Here is a 16735-nt window from a genome sequence, read left to right on the forward strand (position 1 = left end):
GGGTCAGGTGCAGTGAAAGAGGCCTAGACACGTGCTGGGGGAGGAACAGAGGATGGGCTGGAAGTAGCAGGAGCCAGGAAAATAAGAACCATGTAGCATATGCCACGACCATATGTTTCTCCTGGTCCCCAAATTCGTCAATACAGGGAGAAACAGTATATGAGGGGTGATAGGGAGCTGCACGCATACACAGTAGCTGGGTGAGGGGACAGTGGGAACAAACAAGCCGAGCTTAGAGCCCAGAGCCCAGAGCCCAGAGCCAGAGCCCAGCCTCTCTGCTTGCTCCAAATCCTTCTCAGCATCACCTACTGTTAAGCCCAGCACGCACTGTCCTTTGCTTCTTTTACAGAACATGGGGTTAATCTACTAGCCTGACAATCACTCAGCCGACTCCACTTCTATCATACATCCGCCTGCTCTGCAGGTTCGTGAATGCTCTCTCGTCTTGGCATTACTCCATCCCCACACCCTCTTCCAGGGTAGCTTCACAGGTTCTGAGTCTGGCAAGCACCGCACAGCACATTCTCTATCCCTGATGTGTGTGATAGGAATTTATTATTGCCCAGAGGAGCGGGAATTAGCGTGACTTTATGCAGTGTCAGAAGAGGGCGCTGTAGGAACAGCGCAGAAGCTTCTCTTTCCGGATGTCTTCTGCTTGGGACTTTTCGGCTCTGGCCTGGCACCTGCTCTCAGCAGTATGGACCACATTCCACCGTTCCCTAGCGCTCACAGTCCAGGATCATCAGAGCCTGGTACAGCTGTCTGCTTCTCAGCGGGATCTTCCAACAACCCAGACCCAGCAGCTGTTTCCACAGTTTAGGAAGCTCATGCACTGGGGAGTGTTGCTCCTTGATGAATCTCTGCAACAGGTGTGGTCCAGCGCTCAGGACCATCCTCACTCTGGGGAGGGGACGCCACTATACTATGCTTGTTCCTTGAATGTTTGCATTCATCGGTGATAGTCCGTCATGGTTAGTAACTCTTCAAACTTTCCGTGTGCAAATTACAGTGTGACTGGCACACCTGCTCCCTTGGTCAATCTTTTGAACATCTGCCAGTCTCAATGACAAAAATTAAGTAGCAAAACCTACCTTCCTTGGTCCTGACCTGAGACGATTTGATGATGCAGTCATGGACAGTGGACAGTGGAAGACCTGACACGTGTTTTCTGTTAGGGAGAAAACCCAAAGAAAGCTAAAGCAATAAAATATAGGTTTACTTCTTGATGTCATTTTGTTGCCTGTTTTTTTTTTTTCCCCAGAGAGAATCCCCTAATTACATCTTATGCCTATGCATGATTTTGGGCAAGTGTATCTAGCTACTTTTGCAAATCTGTGTGAGTGCTTGTTTTTAATTCTTTAGATAAGAGGGAAAGAACCTGGAAACTCCTGGCCTTCTTGATAGGATTACAAATGAATGTGGTTCAAAACATTATTAAAAATGTTTCCTTTCTGTTCTTAGATTTTGCATGTTCTTGGTGAAAAGACTCTTGATTTGAATTATTATTTAACTGACATTTTAGTATTTGACATTAGCCATGTGCTTACATGAATATGTGTATGTCCTGGGAAAGATGGTTTGCCCCACCCAGGTCCTTATCTCCTCCTATGCATAATCAGACACTAAAACACAATGTTATAGAGGGATACTCCCTGAGCCTAGACATAAGGGGGGTGGGCCTAGGCCCTATCCCAAAGGATATGATAGACTCTGATGACCCCCTATGGAAGGCCTCACCCAGAAAGGGTATGGGATAGGTAGGGTGTTAGTTGTTGGGGGGCAGGGGAGGAGGGGAGGCAGAGGGAACTGGAATTGACATGTAAAATAATCTTGTTTCTAATTTGAATAAAAAATGGAGAGAAAGAAAAAACCACAATGCTATTGCATTCATGTTGTCCTCTCTATACCACCATCCTTTTTGTTTTTTCATGTTTGTAGGACAGAAAACAGGATATTTCACCAACACCTTTAAATTTGTACATGTACAAGTGACCATTTAAGTCTATAATGAAGGGAATACATTTCTCCAGCAGGGATATCTTTATTATGTAAATATATTTACACAAAGATATATATATATATATATATATATATAATATATATATATATATATATATACACACACACACACATGTCCCTCTCCAAACCCAAATACAGTTGAACAAAGACATCGAATCACTGGTTGTAACTGAATCTCAAGGCACCTCTTTTGCTTTTGTATAACCAGTTTCTGTGTTATCTGTGTTGGCAAAGGACAGGAAGACTTGCTCCAGGGTGATCTGACTGATGGCATAGTCTTCTAAATTATATTGCTCTTTCGCTTCCTCCAGAATGCCAAACACCTTCAACAGCAACAGAAAACATGCAGTCACCATTGACAAATTCCCTCCAGACACTGGCCCAGAGAAGTCACTCCCTCTCCCCAGTGTCCCTTGGGTCCACATTAGAGGACAAAAGGCTCAGAAGGGTGAAAGGGGAAAGCTGGAGAAATAGGTAATTAGAAACTAAGAGCAGGCAGTTCTCTGTTCCAGTTCTCTTGATGGACACAGACTAATTATAGGATTTAGGGGTAGAAATAAAAGGCAACTCAGTTCTAAAGGTATTTGAAAAGTAACATAAATGTGCGACTGCCCCCATAATGCAGACATGAGCCCACTGCCTGGACCCCCAGTATCCCATCATTAGTGCCCTCCTATCATTAGTGCATGGTTTGGACCATCACCTTTCCCCAGCTGTTGTCCTTGCTGGGAATGTGGTAGTTAAGGGTCTCTTGATTCTCTTGCTTCAACTTACTACCTAGGACAGGAAAACAGGACAAGTGAGTATTCTTCAAATTTCATTTAAAACTGCCAAAATAATGTTACATATCTACATAATATTATATACAATGAAGAGACTAATGGGTCTATACATAAGTGGATAGGACTGAGTATTCAAAAGCATGAGCCTTATGGGGGACACTCTCTTAATGCAGGAGCTTTGTAACCTGTGAGATTAAGATATTCTTTATTAGATAAACACCAGCCAAACGCAAGCCAGAGCATGCCAGGGGCAGCAAGGCAGGGAGGCCAGAGAGAAGGGCTCCCATGTGCCTTGTCTCTCTTTAAACCCTATCACGCATCATCCTAACCTCACCTTGATCCCGCCTTGATGGGCGTGGTTAGGCACACATGTAGCCAGCTTCTAGCAGGCATGGCTTACACTGTCCCCTACACTCTCTCTCATATTTTTGGTTGTGAGCCTAGCCTTTAATGGCTGAGCCATCTCTCCAGCCCTGGGGGACACTCTCATCCAAGCCACCAGAGACAGTATGGCTAGTGTTTTCAGAAGATTTATTACTGAGGAAATCATATTATAATGTGGAGTACATGGCAGTTACTGAGAATATGTTTTCCAACTTATATGTCTAATATTAGATACTGGTCTAAAATTAGAATTACAAGATTTTACTGCTAAGCCAGTGCTGAGAACGTGGCCTGGGGCAACAATACTCCTGGTCATGCATCTTCCTATTGTGGCTTTGGAGGATAGCTGGGAAGACACTGCCTCAATATTCTTGTGATGATACAATCTCTCTGCCATGTGTGTGAAAGGAAACACCCAAAGAGCATGCAGGCCACCAAAGTCTGTTAGTTTGCTTTATAACCATGTAAGAATTCATTGGCCAGGCGTTGGTGGCGTACACCTTTAATCCCAGCACTTGGGAGGCAGAGGCAGGCAGATCTCTGTGAGTTCGAGGCCAGCCTGGTCTCCAGACCGAGTGCCAGGATAGGCTCCAAAGCTACACAGAGAAACCCTATCTCAAAAAACCAAAAAAAAAAAAAAAAAAGAATTCACTAGTACAGTCAGAAGCAAAATAGTAGTGTCCTTTATGAATTTTGAACACATACTTGTTTATGCCCGAATTGTGTATTTGTAGATTAAATTGGCTTGGATTTAAAAACTGAAAGTAACTCATATGTAGTTATAATGATGTGAGATTTTCTTTAATATTAGACATAAAGGATGCATTGTTGCACAAATCTTTTTGTTAGACACTGTTTAAAACATAGAACTTAATTGTTTGATATCACCACACAGAAAACCTCCCATTCAGGTCAAATAATAACAAACCAGATGTCCCACAGGACACCTTCCAGCCTCTGCCCCAGTGTTTCAATGTAATTGAATAAAAACTGCCCATCACAATTATTTTTCTTTGTATTTATCTCAATATTTTTATTTTGCCCATTTTTAGTCTCCATCACTGATCTACATCCCCAGTCCAGCTGCGTGAGGTTTCTACTTCTTTCATAGAACATTGTTTCTAAGTTTCATTCATGTTGTTACATATAGTCATAATCCATTATCTTATCTGCACCACAGTAACCTAGTATATTAACATCTCATACTTTATTTCCATTTGCCTACTGATAGTTGTTTCTTGTGTCAGAATGTTGTGAATGTCTTAAAAAAATAGCTTTCAACATAGGTGATTCAAACATTTACAGTCTGTTTCTAGATATGGAATTTCTGGGCCATTGCTCTTTTCAGTATTTTTTTAAATCAAATGTCAGCTTAAGTTTGAAGATACAGAGAACTACAAAGCATACTACTCTCACCATTCACAATGAGACTCTTTCTTGAATATATGTGTTCTGTGATTGGCAAACATTGAACAAATGACTTATGTGGCATCTGTGGAGACAAGTGCCTACAGTGGAAAATGACAAGAGAATTTGTTTACACAGGAAGATACTACAAGCTAGTTGAACAAAACCAAACATTTAAATAAAAAATTAATGAACTCCCAAGTGCCAAGTATTAGGATGGCATGAGAGAATATGGGGCTAGTGTTTTATATTATTTGCATTCTCCATTTAAACTTATTTATCATATGTATTACTAAAGCATTTATCAACTATATGCTATTTGATCAGATAGACACCATTCATTTAGCCCAGTGGTTCTTAATCTTTCTAATGCTGAGACCTTTTAAAGAAGTTCCTCATGTTGTAGTGACCCCAACCATAAAATTATTTTCATTGCTACTTCATATACTATAATTTTGCTACTGTTCTGAGTCATAATATAAATATCTGATGTGCAGGATATCTGATATATGATCCTCAAAGGGGTAGAGATCCACAGGTTGAGAACCACTGAGTTAGCCTTTTTTTTTCTTTTTGAGTTGAGGGGGTCCCTCACTGTGTAACCCAGGTTGGTTTTGAACATTCAATCCTCCTATTTCAGCTTCCCACAATTACAGATGTGTACTTCCTAATAAACCCAGAACTGCTAGTTCTTATGCAGGTGCTTCTCCAACAACAGTTTCAATTGATCTGAAATTTTTCACTTGCATATTCTTATGAGAACAATTATGCCTCGGTGTTCTTTCTTTTGTTTTTCTTTCTGAGACAGGGTTTCTTTGTGTAGCTTTGGAGCCTATCCTGGAACTTACTCTGTAAGCCAGGCTGGCCTCAAACTCACAGAGATTCGCTTGCCTCTGCCTCCCGAGTGTTGGGATTAGTGTGCACCACCAATGTCCAGCTACCTAGATGTTCTTATGTTAATGTTTTTTTTTGTGACTCTGAATCTCTAAGGTCATTTTGGGGTTAAAATTTTGGTTTTGTATTTCCTTCCCTGAGTTTCTTAAATATATTACATGCTGTCATCATAAAATATCCTTGTCAAAGGCTGGGGAGATGGCTCAGTTGGTAAAGTGCTTATTACATAAGCATGGGAACCTAGGCTTGAACCCCAGAACCCATATAAAAAACCTGGGTATAGTGGCATTCACTTCTAATCCTTGTGCTGGACAGGTAGAGACAGGTGGATCTCTGGGACCTACTAGCCAGCCAGCCAAGCCTAATTGGTGAGGTCTAGACCAGTAAAAGACTATGACACAACAACAACAAAACACTACAGCTGGGAATATGGTGGAGAAAGAGCTCGTGTTTTCCCAGGTTTAGTGGGGCAAGGCTGGGGCTGTAAGCCAGGACTAGAAAACAGAATATACCTGTGGTTATTGGCTGACAAGCAACTCCCAGAGACCCTGTGGGAGCTGGGACCCAACAGTACAGCTCATTCTGTAGACCAAAAGCCAAGTTAATGACAAGCAGAAGAAAAATCAGAATGAGTAGCTCAAGCACATGTAAGTGTGTGTTTGTCTGCCTGTGTGTTCATGTGTGTATGTATGAGGAAGCTAGAAGAAAACCCCAGATATCATTTCTCAAGAGCCATTCATGTATATGTGTGAAGTGTATAATTTTGTTCCTGTGGGTGCACATATGATTGTGGTGGACAGAGGTCAATGTAGCTGTCTTCCTCAGTTGCTCTCTATATTTTGAGGCAGTGTCTTTTACTGAATCTGGAGCTCTCCAATTTGGCAAGACTGGCTCTGGGAATAACCGGTCTCTGTCCTGCTAGCCCTGGGGTTAGAACATATGCTACCAAACCCAGCTTTTTTGTGGGTGCTGGGGATCTGAACTCAGGTCCTCATGTTTAAGCAGCACACACTTTCCTGACTGAGCCATCTTCCCAGCTGTGGTGTTTTGTTGTTGTTGTGTCTTAGTCTTTTACTGGTCTATTTTATGATGACAGTATGTAATATATAGAGAGAGTTGCTAAGTATCAGGATGGAGAGTCTTCATCTCCTTCATTTTAAACTGGGAATACAGAGAGGCAAAAACCCAGTGGTAAAATTCAGCAGGAGCTAAGAGGCTTGAAAGATTTAGTGGAATCGCTCTCACAGGAGATAAGAAATTTGCAGGCTCCCTCAGATAAGAGAAACATTCCTTTGTGTGTGAAAGAAACAAGCATGGGTCAGCCTAAGGAACAGACACCCTTCGAGTCGTGGTGGGCAGCCACAGGAGGTCAGATGTCTCCAATGCAAGCTAATATCAGACAAGCGGCAAATAGAAAGAGATGCTCAGGGATTTTAGACATTTCCTATATAGGAGCATAGAGATACTCAGAGAAACATAAGCAAGATGCAGATGCTGATACCATTGAAGCAGTTCAAGGAACTAAGGATAGCTTATGTTCATTATATATCAACAGCGGTTTTCACCCAGATGCTGATAGGGAATATTGCTGTAGAAGCCTTATCCCTAGGAATTTGGGAGCAGATAGCCAAGGCCTGTCTGTCAGGGGAAGATTATTTGTTAAAGAGAGCAGGCAAGGACCTAGGGAGTTATTTCAGAATTTGTCTCTAGGCCAATTCAGACATTATCCAAAAAAGTTAAAGAGACAAGTGTTGAACCTTTGATTGTGAAACAGCTAGCTTATGAGATTGCTAGTACAGCATGCCAGGCTGTGCCAAGGCCTCACAGGAAGAAGGCTGACATAGACAAGTTCATTAAAATTTTCGATATTGGACTGGCTTACACTCAGGGCTTAGCGATGGCGGCTGCCTTGCAGGAACTTCAGTTAAAAATGTTATACCTATAGAGAAAGCAAAGAATGAGGAAGAAAGGCATAGAGCCTTCTAGAGGTTGCTTTGGACGTGGTCAGGAAGGGAACTGGGTCAGACAGAGTCCCAACAGAAGAGGAAATAGGGAATCAGGCTTATGCCCAAGATTCAGGACAGGAAAGCAGCCCCAGATTATCTACAGTGGGCCAGAGGGCAAAAGACAAGGAAGGCCAGGGCCAAAACCTAAGAAACTTGCAACCTTGAGGGCTGCTACTGTGGCTGATGGCCAGCGAAATGTATAGAAAATAGTATTAATACAGCTAATCAAAAACTGTTTTAAGACCTTGTGAAAAAAGAAAGGCAACATAGAAAAATTAGGATTTGTTCAAATTTTGGATGCTCATAATTCATCCTTACTTGTAGAACTAAGTACCTGGGGACAGCTAGGGTCAAGATGCTACCCTCTTGCATTCTTCCTGAGGCGGGTTGGAGCTGTCCAAGGTGGAGGATACTGGAAATGGGAACCATATCTTCTGCAAGAATACTAACTACTTGAGAGCCCTTCACAGGTGAGAACCAGAAAGGCCTACATAGGACACGAACTACATTCACTCGGGAACAAGTGGCTGTACCGACAAGCAATTCTTAAAGAACCCATATCCAAATGCCAGTGACAAAGAAAGAGCTTCAAGACTAACCTTGGACCCCACAGTTGTGAAGGTTTGGTTCAACAACCAATGAGCAAAATGCGAGAGACTCAAATGTGACACTCAGCAGAAACAAGTATACAAGCAGTCATTCCAAGACCAAGAGCAACACCAGCAGTCACCCAAAGACCAAGGGAAACACCAGTAGTCACCCCAAGTCCAAGAACAACACCAGCAGTCACCCCAAGACCAAGAACAACACCAGAAGATATGTCAATTAGAGCTTCAAGAGTTACTTCAATTCTAATTTCAATAATCACCTCAAGTCCAATGTCAGCGGTCACCTCTACTCCAACACTTGCCGTCCCCTTGAGTTCAACACCACCAGTTCCCTCCAGTCCAACACCAGCTGTCACCTCAAGTCCATCATCAGCTGTCACCTCAAGCCCAACACTAGCAGTCACCTCAAGTTCAATGCCAGTGTTCACTTCATGGTGGAGTCAATGCCAGTCCATCTCAGAGTAAGGAGAATACACACCAGAGGCCCTACCAGCATCCTGACTGAAGCCCACATTTATACCAACAAAGTGATGCCCTCATTCCAACTCTTGCCTGTACCCTGACCTTAAGAACTCCAAGTATCCCCCTGAGGGTCATACGATTGTCCATTTTGGTTGTTGTCAGGACTCTCTGCCATACTAGCTCCGACCCATCTTGAGGTCTTGCAAATGCCCATAGTACTTCCCATTAAAGAAGCTAGAAAGAAGGACGACTCACAGTTGACATGTTTTGGGAATTTTTTTTTTCTTTTTTGAGGCTGGATCTTTTTATATAGTCTGGTTGGCCTGATACTATGTATACCAAAGATGACCTAGGATTCATGGCTGTCCTACTTCCTACTCCCACATCCTTTTAGAACTTATTTATTTTATTATTGAATTGAAACTAGGCTTCCTATGTGTATCCTAGGATGCCGTCCTCTTGAGTATAAGAGCCTCCTAGAACACAGGATGAGTAGGATCATCTAACATGACTTCGAACCTGAGACTTCAGCCACTCTAGCCTGTGCCTCCCTGCCAGCTGTATGTAATTCTGCCCCAGTTGCACCGACCTGATCTTATGGTTGAAGGAGTTCCCATAGAATTTAGAGCATTCCATGTACAAAGATATAAGGCTGTCTTCTTTGGTGTTAAATTGAGAATTTCTGGTATGTCTGTGTGATGGTTTGATCAGGAATGGCCTCCATTGGCACTCATATTTGACTGTTTTAGAGAGGCACTACTAGGAGGTGTGACCTTTTCAGAGTAGGTGTGTGTGGGCTTGTTGGACAAACTGTGTTACAAGAGTTGCTATAGGGGGAGGGCCTAGACCCTGCCCCAATTGACTTGACAGATTTTGATGGGAGGGAGAAGGAAATCAGATCATTTCTAATTTAAATAAAATGTATAATATCATTTCTATTTAAATAAAATGTATAAAATTGTTTCCAATTTAAATAAAATTTTATGAAGAAAAAAATAATTCAAGGATATATCTTATAACATAGCTGCTATGTTACAAGAGATTTCAATTAAGGATTTGTCATTTCAACAAATTGGTCATAACCTAGGCAAAAGGGGAGATGAGAGATGTATGCATGTTTCTGCATATATGGTGTGGCCACACCTTTCACATATATGAAAGGTGATTGTGAATGTATGAATGTTGACAAAAGGAACTGCTTGAATTGCTTTGAATATGATTAAAAGGATACTTGAATTGCTTTGTATATAGTTAAAAAGCTACCTAAATTGCTTTAAATATAGTTAAAAAGAGCATCCAGTCAGTCAATGTCTTAACAGAAAAAATTGGCGATTTGAGTCCTCAGAGCCAGGGGGTGAAAAAATAGCAAAAGCCTGTGGCGTTAACTTAGGATCAAAAGAAATCTATGCAGATGATTCTATAGGGTTTGACAAAGGAGAGGTTGCAAAAATCTTCCTAAAAATTTATCGGTTAAAAAAGAAAATCTAAAAATAGAAGTTAATACATGATTTAGAAAAAGGTTTTTGAGAAAAAGCCTCAAAACAGCTGCTCTTATTAGGCCACCCCCACCTGGAATGGTGTCAGTGTAGATGCAAATTAGGCTATGTCAGCTAAGCTACAAATGAAGTCTTGTCAGCTAATGAGAGCTTCACAGGTGAGAGTAGAAAAGACAGCTAAAAAACTTTAATTTTCAAAAATTGTTTGGGACTTATGTTGTATTTTAAATAAATTAAGGCTTAAAAGATAGAGATTAAAAAGGATAGTTGACAGTCTTTGAGTGATTTTCTTAGAAGTTGTTAAAATATTCTATGGTTACATCCGTTTTTGGGGGCATCTAGTAATGATTTAAAACCTTTAAATAAAATTCTAAAAGGAGATGGAGATTCCAATCCACCCCAACAGTTAACAAAAGAAGGGTAGATGAGTTCTTCTACTCAACATCAATAGATGTTAACAGTACAAAACCATGAAAAGTGTATGCTGTCTTCCCAGCAAAAATATTAAATCCTTACTTTGAAACAGTATCCTATATGGTGTAAAAATGCCGTATGGAGTCTAGATGATATTTTGACAGAGAACCAAATATGATACATGTCCCTTATACCAAGCAACAGGTTGATTGGTTATTTCTGAACAGTGATTCATGGGCAATTGCCTTTGCTCAGTTTTCAGGGAGAATTGATAATAAGTTTCCACCTCATAGGCCATTACAATTTACTCTAATGCATCCTTTTTACATTCCCCAAAATTGTAAAGAGCAGTCCTATAAAAAATGCTGTGTTAGTTTTTACTGGTGGTTCTTATAATAAAAGAACAGTTTATGTCATTGATGGAAAAAAATATGTAGAGCAGACGACTCCAGCTTTACCTCAAATAGTCAAATTATGAGCTGTTGCAATGGTCTTTCAGCTCCTAGTAAATGATTCATTTAATTTGTATACTGATAGTCACTATGTCTTTAAGGCTCTTCAGGTGATAGAGACAGTTCTGTGCATAGGAACCAATAATGAGCAGGTTAAAATATTATTTGAGCAAATTCAAAATGTTATTCACCTAAGAAAATTGCCATGTTTTGTGGGTCACATTGGAAGCCCATTCAGGCCTTTCCCTGCCTGCTGACTAAAGGGAACAAGTCAATGGACTGATTGGCAAAGTGGTCGATTTGTCTCAGAGAAAACTCAGTGTCTCATAACTTTCATCATCAAAACAACAAAAGTTTAAGAAAACAATTTGGCTTAACCAGAGAGACTGCTGGCCAAATCATCAAACAATTCAAAGTGTGCCCACAGTATCTACCTGTGACTAATTTAGGAGTGAACCCTTGAAGCCTACTTCCTAATCATTTATGGCAAATGGATGTTAATCATTACAGAATTTGGCAATATGTGCACATGGCAGTTGATAGGTATTCAGGTTTCTAAACATATGATAAGTCATTGTTTAAAATGTTTTGCTTACATGGAGTTTCAAAAATGATAAAAAACAACATGGATCTGGATATTCTAGTAAGGCATTTCAGCTATTTTGTACTCAATAGAAAATTGATCACAAAACAGGTGTTCCTTGTAATCCTCAGGGATGAGAAGTTGTGGAGCGTGCTCATAGATCCATGAAAATGTTAACTTCAAAAAATAAAAAGGGGGAGTAATGTCCCCAGTCTTCACATAATACACATAGACAGTGGAGAAGACCCGATGGCTGCCAGAACATTTGGTGAGATACATGGAGCAGAGAAAAGCAGGGCCTGAGACCGTGGGAGCCTGCCCAAGCCAGTTTGAGTGAAACACTCAGAACCAGTATTCCTGACCCTTAATGTTATCGAATCTACAATCTGCTAAAGAAAGGAGGCAGTGGGTTCCAGAGTTTCAGTTTCTCAACAAGCAGGCCATCTTACAAGTTGATGGACAAAAAAGAGACTTTGGGATCACTGTTGGGGTGATTGCAGCTATTGCTGTTGCTGCTATAGCAGCCACTGTATCTGGGATTGCCATCTCAGTCTGTAACTACAGCCAGCACGGTAGATAAACTGAAAAGGGAAGTAACAGAGGCTCTTAGCACTCAGAGCTCCATAAATAACATAGTCCAGGTAGGAAGTGTAAATTATACTCATCAATTGGCCAATCAAATTATTAGCATAAATGAGACCTGGGTTCCTCCATCCTCTGGAGAGATCCTCCTTAGGGGATTACAGATGGCAGGCTTGTTAGTCAAAGAATGGGCTGGGTCCTTATTGCTAGGCCTTGCAGCCATACGACTTGTTATCATATACTTCATTTGGCTAAGGCGCCTTGGCACTGGACAAGCCTAGTAGTCAATTTGTCACTCGATGGCCACAGAGAATCCTTCAGCTCAACTATGGTTGAGCCTACAGAAAAATTAGGCAGCCAATAATGGGTGAGACCAAGGGGATGCCAACCAACCTAAGACAGGAGAATCATGCAGCCTGGGTAAGGTTGGCATCAACGTCCTGGTCACTTATCATGGCGTTAATTTATATATAAAGAAGGGGGAGATGTTGGGTCCCAGCCCCCACAGGGGTCTCTGAGAGTTGCTTGTCAGCCAGAGGTACATCCTGTTTTCTAGTCCTGATTTACAGCCCCAGCCTCGCCCCCTACACCTGGGAAAACAAGAGCTCTTTCTCCACGAGCTCTTATACCTGGAGTTTTTCCACTGTGCTGTAAGTGTATACAAGGCTGCTCTTCCCCTGGAATGAGGGAGATGAGTACAGTTGGATAGACGCACAGCACAAGCAGTCGGACGTCTCTGCGTTTAACTAAATCTCCAGGCTTTCACCCGATACTCAGACTTAGTAGGGCCCAGATGCCACACTGTACCTCTGTACCCCATTACTAATGGGCAGTGGTTTCATTAGAATATGCCTTGGTGCTCAGGTTTTCCACATTCCTGGTGACTTTTCATGCTGTTTGTCTTCTTTGGCTTTAGGGAAATGACTGAGAAGTTTCAGTATTGCTTCTCCTCTGCTGATTTCATCGGCCTTTGTGACTGCCTTCCGACTGTCATTACCTTACTTTACTTTCTTACAATAGTGTATATACATTTGTTTGGTCATTTCCTATTGTTCTCTTCTGCAATCTCCATTTCCTTTGAACATTGCATTTTGTTTGTTCTTTAGTTATATATTTATGAAACTTTGCCTAGAAAATCCTCTCCAGTGCCATTGGCTATCCTGTAGACTCTTCTATTGCTTAGTCAGCCAATTTCTTGGTTATTCTTTCATGATATCTGTCGTACTTACAGCTTTTTTGACTCACGTTGTGTGACAATATTTTTCTGTTTTATAGTATTTAAGTGCTTCCATCATGCTAGAGTTTCTGCTTTTCACTAGCAGTGTTTTTCTGTGGAGATCACCACAATCTTTTCAATTCTTTGTGCTTATGGGAGATGAATTGCTTTGTAGTTTAGGAATGTGAAAAATGAAGTAGGACAAAGTAAGGTTTGTAGCTTTATATCTGAGAGTTTTCTATGATCTATTAAATAATAGACACCAGCAAGATAGCTCTGCCATATGCTCTTCTGAGTCACCTTCCATTCCAAGCCTGGCTAAGGGACACTTTCCTGCAGAGCACAACTGTGTTTGTTTCTGCTTGGAGTTAGAAGGCACTGTTGAGGAGTGACTTTTGTCCATCTTTGAAGGCCCTGCCTTTATGTGATCCTCTCAGTGTGTGCTCCCCAGAGACAGCCCAAGGTATCAACTCAAATCCCAGCAATGACACAGCAGTTAGCTTCTAGGATTCCTATTTTCTAATGGCTTACTTTCCCATTTCATTTCTTTTGTTTTTCCTCCCTTTTTATTAATCTCTTATTTGGGGGCTAAGAGAGAATATTCTAGTTTTATTTTTGAGCATATTGTTGCATTAAAACTTTCTGTTGTAATTTTACAAGACTCTAGTTTAATTTCACCCATAATGCTTTTCAGAGATAAAATCTATATTGAAGAAAAGAATCATCTACTTGTGACATTTTTACAAAATGAATATATGGCCATTTAAATTTACTTGAGATTATATAAAATTTATATGCTAAAAATACCTGCTTTCTTATGGTAACCCGTTTTAGAGATTCTTACTCCAACTGCCCTTTGGCTAATTTTTATTTCTTATTTTTATGTGCACATTCAACATCAGTTCCCTTCTTTTGCTGTCACATATAATAGCTATTTGCTCAGAATAATATCAGGAAGGACTGGGAAATGACACCTTACACTTAAGACCTTTCTCAAAGCCACATTCCCATAAGACATGTGTGTCCACATCCTTCAGGAGGATTAGTATTTGGTATTCCTCCTACAGAACAGCAGACAGTAAACAAACTTCTTGGATCCCAAAGCACCACAGAAAATAAAACTTTGATAAAATGAGTACTAAAGATGTTTGCCAAATGAACACATAAGCAGATATTTAACTTTGTGGACATATGCACCTGCATTTTCATACCACATCACTATTGCCATGACCAATGCATAGGTGACGATTTCCCCACACAATTCTCCACATCTACTCTACTATTCCTTTACTTGGTGGTCCCAATTTCTCTTCTGTTATTTCCTATTTCTTTAGACTAAAATGTTACAAAATCCCTAGCTTAACTCAAGAGGAATTTCTGTTATGTTTTATACAGCCCAGTAAAGTAGAAATGAAGATTAAAAACCCACACATGTTAAAATCCTTGCTAGGATTATGCTTTTCAGTTTGGGAGAGTGAGGTAAGAAACTTAAAGCAGGAATAGCATGTTGCTGTCTGTGCACTGTACCATGTGGCTAGCAGATAGGTTCTTGCTGAATGTAACATAGAGAAACAGAATTCTTTTTCTTTAATTTTTCTTATCAAATAAATATTTCATTAGTCATAACATTTATAAATTTCTTGTCATTGAGTCATCAGATTTTTAAGACCAACCAACATCAGGGACAGAATTCTTGAGAGGAAAGAAACCCTACTAGAGTTACAATTTCTAATACAAGACAAAAAATATTTTTCATAGATGATGTTATGGCCTGAAGTTTTCTCTTTCAAAATGCATAAATTGAAATCCCAATTCTCCAGGAGACTTTGGAGATATGGCCTTTACAGAGGTAATCGAGTTTAATTGAGATTGTAAGTGTGACATTGCTAATCCACTATGACTGGTGCACCATGGCACCAGGAAAATGCAAAAAAAAAAATACAGAAAACAACCTATGAGAATAAAGTGGGGGAAGATGCTGTCTGCAGTGTAAGCCAGAGAAGGTTCAGAAGAAACAGGGCTGCTGGCAGCTTGACTTTAACTTCCAAAGCTGTGAGAAAATAAATGCTTTTTAAGCCATCCATTCTGTGTTATTTTGCTATGGGAGTCAGTCCTAGCAGACTAATGTGGATTATATATTTAAAAATTGGAATATATTGCTTTAAAAAAAACAAAACCCAAACCATCAAACTTTAAATTCTGTGACTTCAGATAGTAAATCATATTCCAGCTCATATGGATAACTATCTGACTCACTCACATAAGAGACTGAACACTTTGCATAAATAGACAGAAATAGTTACAGACACAAACATCCCCCGCCCCCAGCAAAGAACAGACAAAACAAAAGCTCATGGGAAACTGAGGCACACAGCAGAGAGATGGTGAGACAACAGACATGAATTAACTGGCAAAGTTAACCTGACCCAACTTACCTGGGAAAACCTTGGTAATAAAATTTTTAAAATCCATTATTACATCGCCATCAGTGCCAGTTTTGAACTTGATATTCATGGTGTAAACATTGCCAAATTTGTTTTTGAGATGCTGAGGGCTACCCAGGCACACGAACTTTCCCTGCACCATGATGGCTAGCCTGGTACAGAGAGCCTCACACTCCTCCATACTAGAAAAACAAGATGCCAGAAGGACATAAGTGCAAAATTATCTCTGTTGGAGGATATTTAGATAACCCAATATTTTGTGACCCTCTTTGAAGAAATAATTTTCATTTGCCTATTATCAGGGCCATGGGGAATGGAGGCATTTTAAAATTCAAAACAGTAGAAGACCAAATCTTCAAATGGAACAGCTCGTGAATATCCTTCCCTTATATATTCAAACATTTCTTATAATTCTACCCATAAGAAGCTCATATACTCAGGCAAATTTTCTATACACTATTCCTGGCCCCAGATATTTCCCTCTCATAGTCATAGAATTTTGCCCATAACCCCTGTGAGCCACACCTGTGAGAGGTTATGACGATGACCTTGCCACTCTCTCGTGTCCTTGTCACTGTGTTCCAGAGCATACGCCGGGCTAATGGGTCCATGCCAGTGGACGGCTCATCTAGGAAGACGACTGATGACTTTCCCATTATGGCAATAGCGGTGCTCAGCTTGCGTTTGTTTCCTCCACTTCAGAGTCAGGAAGGGAAACAAAAAGAGGAAGCACATGCAGCTTTACATTACAGTAGTTTAGTAGATCACACATCTAATTAACACTTATTTACAGGGAAAAAAATTGCCAAGATTTCAAAAGTGCTGAGTACCTGGAAACAGTTGCTAAAAAACATTAAAAAGGGTTGGTTACATGTGACTGTGTTAGGACATGAGACCAAACCCAACCATATACAGCAATTCACTTTCATCTGCAATGCAGAATGATGGCTTTTTAAAATCTAATTTAGTTTTAGCTATACTACCAG

General features: G+C 40.5%; 1 protein-coding gene across 1 annotated transcript in view; it reads right to left on the reverse strand.

Annotated features, from left to right (window-relative positions):
• Positions 1-2195: 2195 nt before the first annotated feature.
• Positions 2196-16735, reverse strand: part of LOC100770874 (ATP-binding cassette sub-family A member 3-like) — a 113621-nt gene continuing 99081 nt past the window's right edge. Inside the window, exons 27-30 of the mRNA XM_027410318.2 lie at positions 16275-16445; positions 15741-15931; positions 2723-2796; positions 2196-2342 (exon numbers count right to left, since the gene is read on the reverse strand). Coding sequence (XP_027266119.1) covers positions 2196-2342; positions 2723-2796; positions 15741-15931; positions 16275-16445 — 583 coding nt within the window. The remainder of the gene's footprint in view (positions 2343-2722; positions 2797-15740; positions 15932-16274; positions 16446-16735) is intronic.

The sequence above is a fragment of the Cricetulus griseus genome, chromosome 3 (genome assembly GCF_003668045.3).
Source record: "Cricetulus griseus strain 17A/GY chromosome 3, alternate assembly CriGri-PICRH-1.0, whole genome shotgun sequence".
NCBI classification, from domain to species: Eukaryota; Metazoa; Chordata; class Mammalia; order Rodentia; family Cricetidae; genus Cricetulus; species Cricetulus griseus.